The 21,509-nt window shown below is 42.5% G+C and overlaps 1 protein-coding gene across 3 annotated transcripts; it reads left to right on the top strand.

The window, feature by feature from the left end:
* The first annotated feature begins 319 nt into the window (after positions 1 to 319).
* fam126a (family with sequence similarity 126 member A) lies at positions 320 to 21,492 on the top strand. Of its 3 annotated transcripts, none has more exons than XM_038724624.1 (12): positions 322 to 485; positions 9,172 to 9,253; positions 9,967 to 10,068; positions 10,519 to 10,698; positions 11,563 to 11,643; positions 11,740 to 11,855; positions 13,160 to 13,255; positions 14,027 to 14,143; positions 14,858 to 14,945; positions 16,221 to 16,383; positions 17,470 to 17,813; positions 19,264 to 19,401. In XM_038724624.1, exons 2-11 carry the CDS (start codon positions 9,203 to 9,205, stop codon positions 17,766 to 17,768), a joined length of 1,293 nt encoding a protein of 430 aa, XP_038580552.1. In that variant the 5' UTR covers positions 322 to 485; positions 9,172 to 9,202; the 3' UTR covers positions 17,769 to 17,813; positions 19,264 to 19,401. The 3 variants fall into 3 exon arrangements, with proteins under 3 accessions (XP_038580554.1, XP_038580552.1, XP_038580553.1); XM_038724625.1 differs by lacking the exon at positions 322 to 485 and adding an exon at positions 3,533 to 3,697; XM_038724626.1 differs by lacking the exon at positions 17,470 to 17,813 and having other exon boundaries at positions 320 to 485; positions 19,264 to 21,492.
* Positions 21,493 to 21,509: the final 17 nt, after the last annotated feature.

Consider the following 21,509-nt stretch of genomic DNA (forward strand, 5'->3'; position numbering starts at 1 on the left):
TCATGTTCATAATTAAAATGTGAATAGTTTTTAATAAAAAAAAAAAAGGAAATTCAACTGTAAATGGAAATGCTGCAGTATAATAAAGTATTCTTACAATGCAATCATACACCAACTGTCTATGACTTACTTATTAATGTGATTGATCAAGCATCTCTCTGTCAAAGAGCAGTGACTGACAGCGACAACCTAACTTCACCATAGAAATTATTAACATACAGCCCAGCGTCTCATTTGATTGGAAGCTGCGTTTGGGGGTGCGGCAGTTTGATTATATACTGCTCACGCATTGGCTCAGACGCCTGTCACTCCGCGGAGACCGAGTCCCCTTGTCTAAGGTAGTCTGAGTGGAGAAAGTAATGAAGATGGAAGGGGCTGATGTAGATGAATTATGAGGAGATTTACGGAGTGGTAGGTAGCCGATCACTCGTCTTGTCGAAACGATAGAGGACAGCGATACCAGGAAATTGACAGATAGCATGCCAGTAAGTAAATAATAACTTCCTCTAATTTACTTGATGTCGCGCCTTAGCCAAGCTAGCTAACTAGCAAGCTAATCTGTAAGCAACCGTGGTGACAGCTCGAAGTCATTCAGCAAGCCGAGATAGAGAGAGTGTGACGGGAGGGGATTACTTTACAGTATCTGGAAGATACTGGTTAACAGCTACACTGAATTATATGGCGGGGAAAGCTACTGTTTACAGCTGAGACAGAATTGCACGTTTTTTTAAACGCAAACTGTGTTTACTACGTTAACTTACCGGTTGTCATTGTGGCTGGTTAGCATTGCTATAGGGGACAGGCATCCTTACTAATTAAATCAGCGTAGCTAACGTTAGATCACATGAAATAAAACAGCAGGCAAGAAGGAAAGGCTGAATCCCAATGTGTTAAGCTAACGAGCTTTTCATTGCAACTGTTTTGCTAAGTTCGTGGATTGTCACATTTGTCGCAGAGATAGACTTTGTACCTGTTTAGTAACAACTATGGGTGTGTGTGCGGTCTTGTTTGACCTTGTTAAGATACTTGTTAAGATTAAGGTGATTCCAGTGTGTGTGTGTGTGTGTGTGTGTGTGTCTCTGTGTGTGTGCAGGGCAGGGAAGATCCTGCAGAATGCTATGTTAGATAGATAATGCGTTGTTAGGATTTTTCTAATAGCCGTCATGTGATGCAGTTTTCCGCCGTACCACTCAGCCAGTTCAGGGGTCTTCTGTCTAAGAGCACCATGCCAGTCCTGATGTATGAAATATGAACTCCTTCACCAAAAGTTTTTTCATTCTTCACAGGAGTCTAATACCTCTGGTGGTGCGCCAGCTATTGTTTGAATAAAATACTGTTTGTGGCTTAGTTTATAAGTTGTCCTTTGCTCTCGATGCTCTGCGTGTGTGTGTGTGTGTGTGTGTGTTTGCCTTTGTTATTAGGGAGAGGTGTGTCCTTACCAATAAACGGGTTTGTTGTGTGGGCACTGTTAAAGTTGTGTAATTAGCGTGTGTGTGTGTGTGTGTGTGTGTGTGTGCGCATGTTTGATATGCTTGCTAATGTGTGGCATCCCTGGCTGCTAGTGTCTCAGGCCTCCTAAAGCTTGTTGACAGTGAAGCCCGGCAAGCCATGGAGCAAGAAGATCGTGTGGGCTCTGCTGTAATCCAGCATCACAGTATTGCCTGCAGTTTCATGAAATATCCGGACAATTTGAGCAATGAGAGCAGCAACAGTTGCAGTCGATTCCCCTTTCATTTAATTCCGCACACACGAGCACACTATAGGGGAAATAAAGATATTGATTTTCTCAGCAAAAATATATTTTTGTATTAGGGCTGAACGATTTGGGGGAAAAATGTAATTGCGATTTTTCTGCCAAATATTGCAATTACGATTCGATTTGCGATTAAAAAAAATGTTTTAATTGAAGTCGGTATTCACTGGCAGTCGATTTTTGACGGAAGTCCCGTCAAGCGCACAGAGCAGATGAACCAGGTAGGAAGTCAAAATTAAACACCCTTTGTATATTCCCGATCGTACATCAACAATGAACACAGTTAAAACAGGCAAAAAAAGAAACAATTTAATTATGATGGCTACTTGATCAAAGTAGAAGCACAAAAATCAAAAAACAACTAAACAAATAACCAAAATCTGAACAAGTTGGCAAAATCAGACAGGGAATATCAGACAGGCAAAACGCTCTTATACTGAAATGCTACTGAAATCACAATTTCGATTTGAAAATGATTAATTAACCTATTTTGTAGGCATAGATCTCAGGAGATCAGCTCCATGAACAGTCTCGAAAATGGTTGAAGATTAATAGATGAGAGTTGTCTTAACCGTGACAAGAAAAGCTAAGAGAAGAAGGCGAGATAAAAGAGAGTGTTAAAATTAAAACAATCTGCGATGTTAATCAGTGGTCTCGTCAAGCAGTGTTGCTGCAGGAAGACGGGGAATTGGAGGTTGTGAGAGTAGGGACGAAGATGCATCACTGGCTTAGAGGCAACGGAGAATAGAGCGTAGGCTGCTATAAGAGGATTCCTCCCTGTCAGATCTCTCTATCTGTCTTCCTCAGCAGCAAAACACCACAGACTCTGTTGTCATGTCTACTCGGTTGCAGGCAGCCCTCTGCTATGTTTGTGTATGTGCCAACGCGAGAGAAAACAGAAGCAGAAAATCAGAACCCCTCTTCCTCCGAGTGACACGCAACCTGCTATTGAAGAAGACCTTGGGGGCAGAGCAAGGTGGGAGGTGATGATGCAACAGGGTTCATCGCAGGCCCAGAGAGTCCAAATAAAGAAGATCGTAACGGGCGGCATGAAAAAGATGTGCTATAAACTAAAGAGAGGTGTGAAAACAAAGTGCTGAAGTCATAGGAATGGACAAACAGTGTGTACACATCTCTTAGCACGGCCGGTAAACAGGAGGTCAGGTCAAGCTGTGAGCCCTGGGCATGCATGACGCTCTGTCCTTTATGACCACTGTTACATAACCCTGCTTTCACTGTTACTTTCCCCAGAGGGATTAATAAAGCATGTCTTCTTCTTCTACTTGGAAATCCCACTGCTCCTCAAAATAGTTCCTTTACGGCTTTTGCTTTTATTTAAGTTGAAACAAGGTTGTCCAGCTTGTTGACCGTTGACAACTGACCTAGTTTGGTGATTTTGGGTGGAGGGCAGCATGTTGCTACAGTCTCTGGTTCTGACATTGGTTAGTGTGGTTAAACATTTTATCAGTGGTTTGGGTGTGTCTGTACAAGAGTTGAGTCAGCAGAGGAAACTTTAGCTAATAGGGTAATTTCTGCTTGTTTGATCTACTTTACAACACTTCATCTCCCTGTAGCTTTAATTTGTTGAGCGCTTAGTATCGTTGGTGTCATTGTGATTATCAGCCTAACCAGTTGTTTGCGGCAGCTTGCACCCTGTACCACAGGAAAAAGCAGCTGGGGCAGCTCTGTCACTCGCAAAACCACCCACTGCGTCTCTCTCTCTCTCTCTCTGCTTCCTTTCTTCCTTCCATTGAAGCCTTTAGTCTTACTGACCCACTCGCTTCCTGGAAAGAAAGAAGGTTCCAAAGTGTATGTGTAATGGGAAATGAGGTAATCAGCAGGGAGGGATGTGTATGAGTGGACGTGGGTGTCTCCCTAATTCGCTCTTACTTGGACTTGCGTCAGTTCTCTCTCCACCAGCTTTTTGCCAGCTTTCCTAGACGGGTACGTTCTCACTTCACTACTGAGCGCTGGAAGACATTCTGTGTTTTGATAGTGCTGATTTTTGCCTGTGGTGTTTTTTTTTTTTTTTTAAATTCATCCATGTGAAGTTGTATGTGTATGGTGTGTCTTGCCTCTGGTGTTTTGTAGTTACCCTCTGAGGACATGCGAGGACACTTAGCCTACAACAAGGATTAGGAATGTAAACTCAAAGGAGACCTGCTTGTGTTGGAAGAAGTCTTTAAAAGGAGGAGTCAAACTTTCTCTCTCACACACACACAAGCTTATTTTTAAGACAGAAGCGTGGGTGTAAATTCAGAAGGAACAAACCGTCAACTTTAGCTAGCTCACAGGAACAGGTTTTGTCAAACCAGACATTGAACACACACACACTCTGTCACACAATGACACATTCTCCGTCACTTCTTGGCACGGACTTTGCTCCATCAGAGCTGTGCATTGGTGAAAAGCTCAGTGAGCCACAGCTAGGCTACTAAACACACTGGTTAGATCTGTATCTCCAGCCTGTTTTGATCGTGTGTGTGTGTGTGTGTGTGTGTGTGTGTGTGTGTGTGTGTGTGTGTGTGTGTGTGTGTGTGTGTGTGTGTGTGTGTGTGTGTGTGTGTGTGTGTGTGTGTGTGTGTGTGTGTGTGTGTGTGTGTGTGTGTGTGTGTGTGTGTGTGTGTGTGTGTGTGTGTGTGTGTGTGTGTGTGTGTGTGTGTGTGTGTGTGTGTGTGTTTTTCAGTGTCTTTCCTTTTCTCATGTGTTTGCCAGAGCTTGGAAGGTCCTCTGACCATACTGTCTCACTCCTCTTAAATCATACGTCCCTCAGCAGGGCTGAATGATTTTGGAAAAAAAAGATCTAATTGCAATTGTTTTGATATGATTTGTGATACTAGGTGGAATGATAATTTTTACATCATTATTCTCATTTTCACTGAAAAACATATTCAAATGAATGATGTTTTTGCCGGGATCTGTACCAAACAAAGATGTTTTCTGAAGTGTCTAGAATATGATGTGTAGGCCAGGACATCTCTGCAGCACAATGTTATTTCATTTAAAATGGTATTTTGATGCACACATCACTTTGAACAAATATTGCACCTCATGCAATTTGAAAATTGCATTATGCCTATGCAATTTCATTTATTTTTTGATTGATTTTTCCGCCCAATCCCTCAGGTTGTGACAAATTCTGTTTTATCCCTGATCTGTCTATCCATCCATTTATCTCTCCCTCTATTCATGAAGCCATTGATCTGTGGTGTGTCCGGTTCATCCTCCTGCACTGCCTATTTGTCCCTCTCCTGCATTTATCAAGCATCTACTTCTTCATCACTTCATTGATTTGTTACTTGTTCTTGTCAAGCTTGCACAGCCACACACTGGTTTATTCGTGTGTGTGTGTGTGTGTGTGTGTTGGTTGGTGTGGTTAAACAGCACCGAAGAAGCTCACCAGCTGCTGCATCATTTGAAGTGTGTGTGCGTGCTCCCTCTGTCTTATATTGATTTCTGTCATGATCTGTGAGTCCATAATGAGATAGTGATGGCTAACAGTTAACAGCCAGACTAAGACAGAAGACAAACATCTGCCTAATAGCATAATTATGCTCTGTAGTGCACTCCCAGGGCAATTAGTTTTCTATTTTCCTCCAGTAGTTGCCTGTCTGCAGTATGTAGAGCATAGAAATCTTAGAGAAGGGTGTGTGTGAAGTTTGTACCGCTCTCTTGTGGTTTGAACGCAGTTTCAGATTGAATCATCACCATTTTCATGGGTGAGTAGTCCCAATTATGGATTCTGTTTAGTCTCAACTTAAACGGGAACAATTAGCTGGCTAGACAGGAAGTTTATCAGCAACTATTTAGGTAATCGATTTATCGTTTCATTTATTAAGCAAAAACATTCACTGGTTTTAGCTTCCACAGAGTGAAATTTTGCTGCTTTTTTGTGTAATATTATTGAAAAATTGATATCTTTTGGGTTTTGGACTGTTGGTTGGACAAAACAAGGTATCTGAAGAGGTCAACTTTTGCTCCAGGAAAAGTTTCACTATTTTCTGACATTTTATAAACAAACTAATTCATCAATCAATCATATATTGGTGCGTGTTTTAAATAAACATTTTGAATATTCAGCACATTTGACTTTTCACTTGTAAGGTTGACTCCTTCAGGTTTATTTAGTCAAAATCTCATGTCCTGTGCTCTTTAGTGCTTATTTTGTTCTTTGATTTACAACTACGTCCCGTTACAGTAACTTTGTATCTGGGCGTCCATCCTCTGCTACTGCTTTAGTGACGCTGCACTTGCTGCTTAGGTTTCTGCTGAGGTAGGAGGCACCTATATCACATAGGTAGGTGGCATGGCAGGCAGCTGCTGATTTTAGTCTCAAAGTAGCTTTTTTTGGGTATAGGTTTTTACAGATGACATGCCTCAGACTCGAGCGTGGACAGAGTGGCTGGGTTAAGAGTCTCTGTATGAAGAGAACCCTCCTGCTCCTACAAGACTGACTCATCCACAGTCTAATCACAGCCTTTTATGTTGTTATTCAGTGTGTCTTTCTTTCAAAACGCAAATGCTGGCTTTAGATATCGCTGTCCTCCTTGTTGTCTTCACTGGCGTGAAAGAACAGAACAACAGATCGCCACAAAAGACTAATTTCTCTAAATGGAGGCTATTCTGCTTTATAATCCTTCCCTATTTCATGAGTCACTGGCTCCCCTCCCCCCCTTGTCGTTCCTGTCATTGGTACAGTCCATAAATAGACACCTGGCTGCCATGGAGGGACCAAACATCATACTAATACAGAATAAAGCATTTCGATGTGTGAAAGATGATTAGGAAGCTCAGAAGATGAGGAGAGAAAGGAATGATGTGTGGGAGGGACAGAGGAAGCAAAGCAGGGATGGGGAAATGAAGAAGTGAAAGTCAACCATAAACTTCTTTTTTTTATTGCCACACATACATAAACAGATACGTTGTCACATGTATATGCATGTCAGAAGGTTTTAATAATTATGGTGATTGAAAATCAGGCTCTTCTGAATCTGCAATCTGCTATTTCTTCCACAATGTGTTTGAAATATTTTCTTTCACAGCCAGAAATGTTAACACTTTCTTAAGAGGAGATTGTGTGTCTGTCATCCACTAAGTCAAGTGCTAGAAATGGGATTATGCCACGTTCTGCTCAACTTTGAGCGTGCTTCTACATGAAATGTGTGCACATAGAAGTGCTTCTTCCTCCCTCTTTCTTCATCTCCGACTATGTTACCAAACATACCAAACATGGACTTTGTTTCTGCATTCAGACGGCCAATTTAGCCTTGTGCTTGCAGCTTCAGAGCGCAGACACGACAACAGAGCACAGACACGACATACCCCACAGTGAAAACAGACTGCTAGTGGACAGCAGATAATCCAACAGAGATACAGAGATGATGTCCTCCTCAGCTGAAAGCATATGTCTCTAGTCAGCAATTGTCTTATGGTGACACTCGTAATGAAGTTTGTTAAGGTGACCCCAGCACATGGAAAGACTAGGACCTCAACTACTGATTTTAATTATCACATAGTCTTTTATTATGAGTTCATAGATTTAGTATAAAATAAAATATAAATTTTCTTTCACATGATTGGGGTAGGCAATTCATTTCAAAAGCGATGTTTTGTTATATTTGTTGAAATTCTCTTTACATCGCCACAGCAATCAATTAATTCAATGCTCTTACCCAAAAATGAAAAAGTCCATCCCCGTCCGTCCAACAGTATCTGTGGCTGTCGCAGTACTGTAATAAGCATAGCCAGTCATTTCATTCGTCAGCCTTTTACATTCACAAAACAGTAGATATCCAGGTACGTGCAATGTCACCATACTTACCAGGCAGTATAAAAAGGCACAGTGTAGGCCAATTATCACCATGGGGTTGCACACGTTCCCACAACGTGCCTAGTAGGGGTATGCGATATGTATGAAGCCATAATATCTTAATTAACAACATCACTCACTCTGCAAAAAACAATTAAAAACACCTTGTCTGCACATTCATTGCGTCATGCATGCAGTACATTGAAGGGTTTACTCTTACATGCCCTGTTTGATATCAGTAGTACTTGATTTCATTGTTTTTACTTGAATGCTTCGGTTTTAAGTAAATGAGTAAGACCTATTTCCATTAATGTCATGAGCGACAATTAATATCCTATTAGTTAGAGCGAGCTAGTAGAATATTAGGCTTTTACAAACGCATTGAAGGATGCAAAATATATCATTACCAACCAACCCCCTGAAAATATAGAGATCATTTTTATGTCAATATCGCAAACCCCTTAGTGCCTACTAGTGTCGGCGTTGTGCTCTGTCATTACAGATATAAAGTAAACATAAACATAACATAAATTTCACTTACACACACACACACAGAGTATATGCTTTATGCTATAGATAGTGTAGTGTAATAGAAGACTTAAGACTTAAAGCTATAGAGCCATTTCTTTTTCAAAACAGTCAGACTGAGACACAGTTATTGTGTTACCTTTTTATGTCTGAATAAAAAAGCCATCCAAACATACTGTTCTGTGTCATCACCAGCCCCCCACATTGTAGTAGTAGATATTTTGAAATTGTTCTGTCTCTCTGTTGTGCTCTCTCTCTATATTTGTCTTCCGCTTTCTCCCTCCCGACTGCAAGGCAGCAGTATAAAATAGGAACTAGCAGATGCTTTATTAAAACACAGAGAGAGATAATTAAAATGACACTGAGAGCAAAAGAAACACTGTCCAGAGAATAAGCAAGAGAAGAGCTGACTGTGGATGTTTAATAGGAAAGAAGCTACATGCTAAGAGGAAAGAGAGAAGTGAAGATGCAGACGGTGTAAAGTGCTGTGATGGATAGCAAGGGATATCAGACATAACATGAAGGATGAAGGCTGAGCAGAGTGATCCTTTCACCAAGAGTTAATGTTAGCTAATGCATGTAAGAGACTGTTTCTGTTTTAGCAATCCAAACTGTACAGCCTGTTGAACAAGCATCTAAATTCTGCTCTGCCACATATATTTATTTTTTTATTTTTTTCAGTGCTTCAACAGTGAAGCCAGCCAGGCTTCTCTGTGTGGGTGAATTTTCATTTTGCGAGCCTGAGTTGAGAACAGGTTAGGTACTTGCTGCAGAGGTGTGTGTCTGGAGAGGAATGAGAGGGAAACAGGAGAGCGAGAGGGAAGGAGGGACGTATGCTTGTTTAGAGTGTTGAATTGATGCCTGGAGCGTGTACATTCACTATTCACCACTGCCATCGTGCCATGGCATTGTTTGCGGTTTGCGAGGGAATATGTTTATCAGGATAACAAATAACAGAAAGGTAATAAACGGTGGCCTTGTTGCTGTGATTTTGTGTGTGAGAACATGGAAATGCACTTTATATTTACTGTGTGTCAATTATGCAGAGCGTGTGTTTATACAGTATTTCTTTCTCTCTTAGGTAGAGGTGACTCCACTGCAGATGAGGGAACATGTTGGCTATGGACCAAGGAGTGGTGGAGGAATGGCTGTCAGAATTTAAGGTACTTCTTTAGTGTGTGTGTTGCAAAAAGCAATACTAAAAAGCACATCCCCGTGATCAGTATGCAGCATGGTCTCTGCTGCTTGTGTCTTCCACACACACAAACAAACACACTCTTTGAAGTGCTTTGTTTAGTTTGTTACCAGATAATGGTAAGCTCCTTCTCAAACATGAACTCTCACTGAAACGTGACTGCTACCAAAGGTGAGGCCTGGTGTAGTAGTAGTAATAGTAATAATAATAATAAAGGAACAGATGAGATTTTCCTGTGTGACCGTATGAGGACTAACCTGTCGTCCCCTCTCAGTGAAGTTAACCTCTAAATGCAAAAAGACCAAACAGACTGATGTGACTGGCAGCTTCTTTAGACATGATCAGTGCCTGTTTCTGCCAGCTTTAGTCAAAATATCATTTAGCAGCAGTCTGCCTGCACAAGACAGAATGTATTACTATGTTGCTTATATTTGCCAGTTCATTTTGGCTAATATAAATGCTGTCTCATTCACCTGTAACCAAAATGATATGTGTGTCTTGGAGTGCCAAGTTTTAAACAGATCATACATTCAGACTGCATTAACAAATGTTTCACTGGTCAGTTCTCACTTAACAACTTGTCATGCTGTGTGTTTATTTTTAGAATGTTGGTAAGTAAGTATTGGTCAGTTAGTGTATCAGACTTCAAGTGTATGTGTGTGTTTTTTGTTTTTTTTTCAGACCCTCCCTGACAGTGCTGTGTCCAACTATGCCGCCTCGCTAAAAGAAAAATGTTCCCTGGTCCCCGCACTCTACAAGGTCATCCGGGAGAACTACAGCGATGTATGGACACACACTTTATTATTTGTATTCATGTCAACCTTATCTGTTATAAATAACCTGACCACAATCAGATTCAGATCAACATCATTATCCCACACAGGGAGTTTTGTTTTGTCCACTGCTCCAGACATGAAACACCGTAAAAGCCACAGTAAAAACAATAGAATACAAAATATGACCACAACATAACCCATACTAGATCACATTGAGATGTAGTAATAATAATCAGAGCTTATATTATTTTTACACAACCCTGATTTTCTTATGTTCTTTTTGTCCTATTTTTTTTGGTTGATGGATCTATCTATCTGTCCAGCGCACTGTATTTCCCAAACACTGCTGTGCTTCATCCTGACATTATTGATGAACCCTGAATGCCAAATGCAAAATGTATTACAGTTGCAGTAGCAGTTATGATGTGGCCATGTTTTTCTTTTTTGTCCTCCCCAGTTGCTGGAGCCAGTGTGTCACCAGTTGTTTGAATTTTACCGGAGTGGTGAGCCGCAGCTGCAGCGTTTCACGCTACAGTTCCTGCCAGAGCTCCTGTGGAGCCTCTTGTCCGCCAGTGCAGCCAGAGACCCCCACGCCTCCGGCTGCATTGAGGCCCTGCTGCTGGGCATTTACAACCTGGTAGGGGAGAGGAGGAAGCTGGTTCTTGCTGTATGTGTGTGTCAGTAGCTTAATATTCTTTTGTCGCAGCTGATCTGTTTTTATTTATTATCAATAGAGGAGTGCTTCTCTTGTGAATAACAATAAATTGCTTCCAGTGTGATAAGTGCATGGTTTGGAAAAACACAAGAAAAAAGTCCTTGATCCTTAGCAAGTGGGCGTAATCATGCAGTTCCAGAAGCAGGGGACTTAACCGCTCAACTATTTCTAGGATCTGCGTCATGTGTTTTGAAAGATTACTTCATGCCCTTTCTTCCTTGTTAGACAGCTACAGTGACATATGGGTTAGAAATGGGGGAACTGAAACACAGTGACTTTGCAGATACACAGCATGGAGGAGTTGCACCTCGCAAATGCCCTCAAGCTTCCCACACAGATGCCACCACTAGTCGTTAGTGTGTGGAGTACTATTTTCATCCATTTTGGCTCTCGAAGGTCTGTGTACCAGCAAAGTACATTGTCCCCTAACCTCCTAACTTCCTCTCTGAATAGCAGAATAGGTCAGCTGTCACTCAGCACACTGACTGGCTCACATTAATCTATTTGACATTAACATGCACAGAGGGGACACCAAAACCCTGGGGTTTGTGCGTGTGTGTTCGCACAGAATACACACAAATAAGCAAAACACACACACACACAGACTAAGTGGGGAAACGCAGACCCTGAGGTCCACACACAAACACCCACACATTACAGATGAGTGCGCTTGAAGAGATAAGCACTCGCTCTTTAGAGGTAGAGGGCGCAGACCGAAAAAAGCTTCTGTTTTCTGTTGTTTTCTCGCCCACAGAAACATTTTCTCATTGTCTTTCTCCTTCACAGGAAATAGTTGATAAAGATGGACAAAGTAAAATATTATCATTTACCGTCCCTTCCCTCTCCAAACCCTCAGTGTACCATGAGGTGAGAAACGCACACACACACACATGCACACAGATCTTTAAAATTGGTTTTGCCCAGTTCCATGTTCCTTTTGAAAACTTAATTTCCCTCCTTCAGCCTTCAGCCATCGGCTCCATTGCCCTTACAGAAGGGGCTCTAGCCAATCATGGGCTAAGCAGGGTGGTGTACAGCGGGCCACACCTCCAGAGAGAGACCTTCACAGCACAGAACAGGTAGGCTAAGAGGCTTGATGGGTGCACTTGTTTTAACATCTGCTGGGCGGGTGGTGATGTATCAGCAGGGTGGATTGACAGAAAACACCCGCCAACACCCAAAGTAGAAACACGCATTAATTAAGTAGCTTTTAAAGTGAACTGATTTCTTCCTTTGCTGTGTTAGGCTAAATTGGATTTAGAAACACAGTTTATCAGTTGTTTGACTCATCATACATTTGTACCTTAATACAACAGTCCGTAAATCTCATCCATAAGGAACCAGTTATACAATCCGTTCAGATACTGTTTTTATGCAGGCAGTGGGAAAATAAGTTGGCACACACATGCATCAAAACTAAACTCAAAAGAAAATTTAAAGTGACATTTAGTCTGACCGTCTCATTAAATATGGTAGGTTACCTTAAAAATGTGTCAATTTTCAGTGACTCCTTTCCTCTCACTTGTGTAGTGACACAGAGTTTAGCTGCTGCCGGGGCCAATTATTCTATGCATGGTTCACTTGCGTCAGTGATGGCCCGTGGCAGTTGTCTTTACTTTGTTGTTATTTGAAGCTGTTATATCGCTGTAAGGGTTTCTTAAATTAACTTAATGAGGCCTTACTGAAGCTAAACTCTGAAGGTCGTTGTGGTTTTGGATGCTTTTTAAGATCATGCAAAGATACTATAATCTCTTCAATACAGTAGTAGTTGTTCGACGTTATTGGCCAGTGAATCTTAATAGTGCATGCTGCATTTTTCACTGTGAATTTAAATGAGTAACTCGATTTTTACACATCAGAGTCTGTTTACAGGGTTTGGGGAGTACTAGTGCATTTGTGAAAAAGAGTTGTATAAACCTTTTTGTGGCTCTTGAGGGACCTGCGCGAAAGCTGAAAAATTGCCTCAAGTGATGTCAGTGTCAGTTGAGGCTGTAGACTTAATGTTTAAAAATGAAAAAAGTCTACGGGGGGTGGAGTTAGAAAGAAGTAAGTTTACCAGACCTCAAGCAAAACACACTCGAATCGGTTTGCAATTGAGTTGCGTTGTGGGTAATGTAGGTGCTAAGAAGAATGCTTGAAATAATACAAGGCAAGATCCCTGGTTCTGCTGCGAGTGTACTCTTTTAAAGAACCCATAATTTATCTTATTACTTCAAAATTGCTTTTATTAATCTTTTTCTGGTATTTTTTATCTACACTAGGAAGTGTGACTCTGTCTGTGATTTTCTGATCTAATATGTTTCAAATGTTGTTTTATGTGTCATGTTGTAATGAAGTTGGACATAAGTTGTGCTTTTTTTAAGGGTATGTTTGTGTTGTTGAGATTTGAGGTGCTGACCTTCCTACTGCTGTGCTACAACGCTGCTCTCAGCTACATGACCGCCACCTCCCTCCAGTCCCTTTGTCAGTTCAGCTCCAGGTAAAACACACACACACACACAAATGTCAGCAGAACTTAATATACTGTAGCGAGCTGTGGGTCACTTTGTCATTAGGACTTTATACATACACACGCTAATTTCATATTATTTGACCTTTTATGTGTTTTTTTTTTCCTTTTTTTTTAGAAGGTTACTGCCATGCACACAGGCACTTCTTTGCAAGCACTTGCTTATCTGATCCTCTTATAGACTTTAAAACCAGAGAGAGCCAAGATACTGCTATTTGGCAGCTGCAATGTACACACATCCCAGCTCTGTGTTTTTTGGTAATCTGCCAACTGCAGTTGAGCATTGCTCCAATAAGCACAGAGATAAAGAGAAGTCATCAGCTTTGCTTTCCCCTAAACAGTTTTTTGTGTGTCAGCTGTGTACAGTATACAGAAGCTCCTCTAGCTTCAAATGCACAGGTGCTATCTCAGTTTACATTTAATCATTTTTGTTGCAACTTGTATGATACATGTTTGGAAATAATAAACTACAGTTTATGCTCAGAAATTGTTCAGTACTTTTAAATCTTGAGGGTAATGTAGTAAGCCTTTAAATAAATCTGTGTGTGTGTGTGTGTGTGTGTGTGTGTGCATGCACGCACATTCATGTCTACCAATTATTTGCTCATTGTTGTTTTTATCAGCTCACCACGGGGAAGTAAATTGCCTTAATGGAGTTCAGCGGAGTGGCTTCCCCAACTGAAGCTTCCCTGTTTCACCGATACAAGCTCCCTTATTGTGCTTTTATTGGTTATCCTCCAGGGTGTGTATATGCGGTTACCCACGGCAACAGATGCGGCGCTACAAAGGCATTAGCACACGGCTGACAGTCACGTCAGAGTTCCTGGTTCAGCTCATCACAGGGATACACTACGCCTTGTGAGTGTACACACATGCCTGCACAAACAGCCAGACTAACACGGCACAGACTCACTGATCAGCTTCAACCTTTCGTGTCTTATTTCTAAGTGGATGCACTGCTAAATGCTTTTCTTTTCTCTGGATTTTAAATGTACAAAATATGGTTGGGTGACTAAACTATGTAACATGTTAACATGTACAATGGGCGAATAGAGTCTGCAGACATACGACCCATACAGCAGCAGAACAACATGCAGTGTTTTTACACGAGGAGGTAGCTTCAGTTTTAAAACTATTAGCAAGTCAGACAGACAAACCATCACATTTCCCTTATTCCCTTAATCTCCACAACATGCATTGAGCTAAAAGTTAAATTACCCTGCATTCACTGTGAAGCAATTTTCTTCAGTCAAATTTCCCTCGGCACTGTTACAAACCAAAATACGACCAGACTTCAGACAGGCTGAAACTGCTCCCTTCATGTTTACATTGACCCAAAACAAACCGCGCCTGTGTCTGGGACACTGTTGCTAACTTTGGTCGATGCTGGACTGTATTCACCGTGAGTTTTTCAAAGCGCACGGTTTTAATAACTTAAAGTTGAAGAGCTAATACTAACCATTGGGAATTTTACTGTGCAACTATAGGTCAGAAACTTCACAGGGAACTTTAAATCCGTATCTTAGACTCATACGCTGTGTTACATGTTTGTGTATTTCTGCCTGTGTGTAGGTGTAATGGGGAAGTTGAACTTGGATCCAAAGCACTGGACGACGTTCTGTACCGGGCCCAGCTAGAGTTGTTCCCTGAAGCCCTGTTGGTGCGTGTAATCACATTTTTGCTACTATCACATCACCCTCCTCTGTGTGTTTTTAAAATGTGTCGAAGAGCAAGCATGTGATTTAGACGCACATGCTCGCCTGCAGTTTTGATTCATGCACAGCACACTATCCTGTATTGTACTGGTCTCTGCGTGTGTCAGAGACTGCAAGCAGAGTGTAATCCCACTAGATTATTTACATGCTTTCCACTCTGCTCCGATAAGCTCTAATCCTTGAGGCCCAGGGAGTAGAGGATTGAACCTAAGATCACAGTATTACTACACAAGTCAAGGTGTACTCCTCCACAACAATCAAAACACACGACCTTTGGATTCACAAATAAAAACAATGGTGTTGGGGTTTAAAAAGGGTTTTTTAAATTAAAGAAACAGCTTTGTGGACACAATACCATGAACACACATGCACAATATTTGTGTTTACATTGTGTTAGGATGGAACTCATCAGGTGGCTGCTAGCTTAGCATTGCTTGGTGACTTGCCCCTCACAAGACGAGATGTGTTGCAGCCTCACAGAAAAAAGACATTTGTCTTGTTGTGATTATGATGCCTTCTACCTCATGTTACGTACTCCACTGTTACATGATCATTAGTGCAAGTGCCACTTGAGAATTACCAGCGAGAACAGAGGTTTATTATAGAAAGACTTGTGAAACAGTGTTATACAGAGCGAAATACAAAGCCTTTTTGTTTTTCTTATATCACTAGTCTGTGTAACTCATTCAGTGTTTACTAAGCTTTTAGGTTTATCCCTAGGCATAAATCTGGTAGCAATGGGATTATTGATCAGCGCTTATTGGTTTGGTCACATGATCCGAGCTTCAGTCTGACTTAAGAGCACAACGCATCTTAGTGGTATCAGAAATGCGGCTCTTACAGGCATTGTGTACTGAGTCAGTGTATTTACGCTTGGATCTTTTTTTTTTATGTGGTTTGTCCTTAATTGGGCAATGGGACAGACACTTCCCCAGACTCAAGTGCCCAACAGGCAAAACTGAGTTAGCAGGAATTGTTGTGTCCACACTGGTTGGTCAGAAGTAGCACAACAGAAAAACAAGTGGCCCTGTAGTAGAATGGAGAGATAGGAGTAGGAGTAGTAGGAGAAGTAACAGGATTACCACCAAGTCACACTGTATAAAACATGTTAGTCCATGCTAACCTGTCGGTCTAGTTCCTCACTGGCTGAGGGACAATCCTTCCATGAAACTCCCTCCTCTGAAGCTTTAATGTTTGTCGATGCTCCTCCTCGCCCTCAGGTGGGTAATGCCATTAAGTCGTCACTGCACGGTGCAGCACTGAAGAGCAACAACAAGGAGGGCGCACGGAGCATCCAGGTGGAGATCACACCCACTTCTTCCAGGATCTCCCGAAATGCTGTCACCTCCCTCTCCATCAGGGGTCACCGCTGGAAGAGACACGGTGAGACTTGCATACGTCGAAAAAAGCAGATTGAGATGTTAGGGACAAAGCTGTGGGAGTCGCTGAAACAAAAGAATAGCTCTGACATGCACTTTGCGTTTTTATTGGGTAATAGAATGATTTGATTGAAGAACAAATCCATGCCAAAGGAGAGAGAGCAAGAGGTTTAGATCTCTTCATTGTTCACTTACCCCAACCATTTCATGTCCTACAAATCACTGTGTACATAAGTGTCGTTTTTGTTGTTGTCATTCAGTCCCGAATCCCGCAGAGCAACTCTCATCAGCTTGCTTACTAGTGCTGTCTACCTCCTTTTTTAAAATCTCCTCATTCAAAACCATGACAGGCGAGTTCAGTTTGAGAACAGTCAGTGAAAAAATGGAACGACAAAGCCAGGCAGAGATATTCAACACAGAACATGAACCTAATTTGACAGAAACAGGAAATCAGAGTGCAGGTCGTGTATTTATAGTATGATAGACAGAGAAATGTTTAGTGACCGTATAACAAATGACTTTCTATTTTATAAGTGTCAGTGAATTAAGAGGGAGCCTTTTTCCCCAGAGTACAGATACGGCAGGTAAATTACAGCCTTCGGCTAGTTTAATGAGTAGGTTTCATCTCGAGCCTGACACCCCTTTTTCATCTCATGGATCCTGCTCATTGGTGCCCCGTATCAGAGCTAGTTTATGGGTAAAGCTTTTGTTGGAACCAAATGATGGAGGGAAAATACTATTGCATATTAATTAATGTATAGGAATGAGTGGTGGTCCAGTATGAAATGCGATTCCATTGAAATACTGTGTTCATCTTCATAAAGCTTATTTTGATCATGTGTTATGTTCTGATCACTATGATTTTTGTCTTTTATTTTTCTGCCATTACATTGATTACCTCTGTGTGTCTTGTGTTACTGTGGTCGTGTGTGCCTGTGCACATGGCCGTCTTTTTGTTTTCCACGTATGTGTGCATGATAACGTGTCTGTCCGTGTGTGTGTGTGTGTGTGTGTGTGTGTGTGTGTGTGTGTGTGTGTGGCTATGTATTGTCCTACTACCCCCATGCTCCCCCCTCCCCCCAACCACCAGAGTCCTCGGAGGTGAGTGTAGACAGTGATGCTACGCTGGGGGGTGTGGCCATCCCCGAGATCAGTGTGACAGGTGTGAGCGGCGAGCGAATGCCCAACGGAGACTCCCTGCGGCCACGCTCTGACGGCCGCGCCCAGCCCGACTACGACACATTGGGCGCCGCCTCCGAGGTCAGCCTGGACCCTCGAGGTCATGACTCCGGCACACGGGGTCAGGAGGTCAGGAGGCAGAAGTCTGTGAGGCGAATGGTGGAGAATGAGGGTTCTGGGTCGGCCTCCACAGGGAGGAGCCAGCACTAAGGTCCTGCCCCTCCTTCCCCCTGCCCCACTCCCGGGGTAACCTAGGTAACCGTGTGTGGGGGCGTTGTCTGAAAAGCTGCATGATGACTTCCCGCCTTACCTTTTTGCGCTGGGCTCCACCACCCTCTTCGCCTAATTTCACTATTCCTCTCATCTGTCTATCAAACGTCATTCATTCATTTACTCTCTCCTTTGTGGCTAAAGCTTCCTCGTGGAGATCTTCTGCTGAGATCCCTTCAAAACAAATTAATTATTTAAGATCTAACTGAATAACAAATCAATAACCTGTAAAAATGTATAATAATGATATGTGCTTGAATCTAAATAATGTGACATGTTTATGTTGAGTGGATCCTATTAGAAGCAGAACATCAGTTTAACAAGGAACACAAACAGGTATAAAAGTAGGTTTATGGAAATTAGAAAGGACACACATACTTTAGATATAAAACTGCAAACACTGTGGCTAGCTTTATCTTGTTTTGGCAAAGTCTCTCTAAGGCCTGAGGGCAGGTCACTGATAACAAAAACACCTGGTGCACTTGCATCATAAAGCCCAGATATCGTAGCTATGTTAGCAGTGCCAGTACCATGAGATTGTGCTATTGTTGATGTTGTTTAGGGATCTAATTCCTAACGGAGTGTTTACCAGAGGGGTTAGTAAGGTTTTGGGTCTCTCATAGCACACCTTGGTACGCCTCGACACGTTACCCCTGGGTTGCACCTGGAGACAGATTACTTCCTTCTGACTGATAGCTAGGAGCTGAGGAAAGATATGCAGGTCTTAGATTTTTTGATGCAAAAGCTGCTCATAATGTTAAATCCAGACTTGAATCTGACGACTCCTGACCGATTTTGGACGAGAAATAACTGACCATGAAAGATTTTGACAGGACCTGCCTATCTGTCTGTTTACCAGCTGTTATGATTAAGTGATAGCATCAGATCAATAGTGTGTATTTGTGCATATATGGGTAGTTGGCCACTCACACAGATGTGGATGCATGCCGTTAAAAAAAACAGGAAAGGTGGGTGTGGGTGTGTCTTTAGAGTTACTGAAGAGGAACAGATATATTTAGGGTTCACTTACTTTGGTTTCCTTCGTCTTCTTTCCCTTTGTGGTCTTTCCTAGGCTTAATGCTCTTAGACTCTGTCCTCTCCTGTCTTTGGGACAAAACATGCCCTCCTCTGCCAATAAACCACTGACTGTTGTCTCACAGCGTGTGTGCTGGGCTGGAATACACAACTTGCAGTGTCTCATGTCAGGTGGTGAGATGTTAGCTGAGCTTACAGTGTGAAGGCGCCACCTGCTGGAGCTCCTCTGTCATGCAGCCCTACACAAAGCTCAAAGTCCAACCTTATATGTTTATGTTAATTTGAATAACTTGATTGGATCATGGGCTGAATTACAGATGAGGTGGTTATTTTTTCCTCTGCATGCTGCTGTTTTTCATTCAGTGTTTGTTTTGTCTCCATGTGTCTGTCTGTCTAACAGACGCAGTGGATCTGGGTTCCCCGGATGAGCTGATGGATATTTCGGAGGTGGATGAAGGGATGTGGCCAGGTGGGGTGGGGCCTGACATGACCCCACCCACCATCACTATCAGCAACAGCGTCACCACATTGAACCTGGGGGCCAAGGCCATGAAGATGTGTCGGCTCGGCGGGCGCACCAGCAAGGACAAGGAGGCAAGCCTTCTAACAACGGGCCGGGCCGCCAGCGAGAACACAGAGCTGTCTGTCAAGCGACTGACGCTTACTTCTAGCCAATCGGTTCCCAAGGCAGGAGCTCTCACCAGTTTGACGCGCACCGCCAGCGCCGTCTTCTCCCGCTCCTTTGAGCAGGTTGTCAGCGGCAACGCCCCTCCCTCCAGCAACCACACTGCCTCCGAAGCTGGCCGCTATTCATGCAGCCTGCAGGAGGAAGGGCTGGGGTACTTGAGTCCAGCACCAAACCACACTCGGCGCTCTCCCAGCATTAGCGTGCACCTTGGCTCTGACCTTTGAACCCTTGTGACTCCTGACTACCTGAACCCTCGCCTCTGATCCTGTGACCCTGTACCTGTGACCTGGAACTCCAAGCCATGCCAACTGCAACGGACCACAAACACATGAACAAGCAACTCCCGCTGGTCCCCTCTTCACTCCATTTTAACAGCTTTGGTTCTCTGTGCTGTGAATCAGCCTGCTACCTACCCTCCTCCATTCAGACATACAGAGTTACTTCTGCTCTCTCGGCAACTTTCCAGAGTCTCCTCTGGGCCTGATAGGGGGCGGGATGTCAGGGATACCACTACTGTCTTCAACGATTAGTAGTGCACTGTTGCAGAGAAGTCGCACCAGGACAAAACGGTAACTCCATCGCAGAGCAGCCCGTCGTAAATAGGTCCTCATGGGAAAGTATTGGGAAAGTATTTTAATTGGCATTTGTTGCCCTGCATGGCTTTTCCATACATCCATCCTGACCATGCTCTGATTTGTCAAAGGTGAAATGTTGAGTATGTATGTGTGTGTGTGTGTGTGTGTGTGTGTGTGTGTGTGTGTGTGTGTGTGTGTGTGTAATTGTTTTTAGAATAAAGGCTGCTTATTGATACAATGAACAATTATATGATTCTCCAAGTTGAAACAAGTGTCTATACTACATTTTAAAATATAATAGATCCTTTCCCATAGCAATACAGATTTCTCCTATTCTGTGTTTTCCATCTTTGGGAAGATTACCCAAGCTCCCATCGTTCACACTAGTTACAGCTGTGCTTATCGAAAGAAAAATCTGCATTCTTTCCCTTGAAACATCAGGAAAAACGACCACACAATAATCACCCAGTATGAAGAATCGGTTCTTTATGTTTACAATTGCACTGCGTTGTTATCATGATGAGAAGCAATATTTGTGTCCTTCCCTCTCGCTCCTCTAGCACTTTCCTGAATTTCTGTGTGTTTGATGGCAAAAAATAAAAATCCAGTCCTCATTACGAGGATGATTAAGGTTTTGGGGACAGTGGGTGTGTATGATTTTAAGTACTGAATTTTGCACTTGAACGAGCAAACAAGTTGGTTTTCAACTTTGGTATTTTCTTATGATCAACAAGAGAGGTTTGACTCTCAACTGTGGTATTGTCCTGTGAGAGAGCGATTCTTTGTTGCCCCGTACGGATTTCTACGCGTCTTGCATCTAGCCAGTGATCCAAAACCACACAGACTGGAAGTCCACTTACTTGCACAGAGGTAAAAGAATCCGATACCATCGACCTGCAATGGGAAGGCGAGCGGGGGCAACAAGGCATCTTCTCTCTCTTTTGATCCCCCCACCATTCCAGCTGTTTAGTAGTACTTTGGTGATGTGTTTCCTGTGTTCCTCCTTATTCACATCTTCATCATCCTCATCATCACATCACAAGACATGGTGATAGTCTCTTGTACCAAAAAAAGGAATTAAACTCCACCCATCTGCTACATTTGATGTCCTAAATCCAGCCTTCATGCTGCCCCACCCTCAAGCAAAAGTGTGTTAAGTTGTCTGTGTACTAGAGCTGCCCAGTGTCCATTGCTTGGTGGGACAATAACAATCATCGTGTTTCTGTATGTGGGTTTACAGAATGTGAAAGGGTAAGCTCTTGTTGTACATCATACTGTTGTACTAAAGTTGGTTTATATTGGCCTTTCTATGTCTGAAGATAACTCACTCTTACAACTTCTGGGAATAAAGTGTTTCTATATTTCACTTGTTATTTCACATTT

This window comes from Micropterus salmoides, unplaced genomic scaffold (genome assembly GCF_014851395.1).
Source record: "Micropterus salmoides isolate LMB-PRFRI ecotype aquatic unplaced genomic scaffold, ASM1485139v1 Ms_hic_scaffold_17, whole genome shotgun sequence".
NCBI lineage: Eukaryota > Metazoa > Chordata > Actinopteri > Centrarchiformes > Centrarchidae > Micropterus > Micropterus salmoides.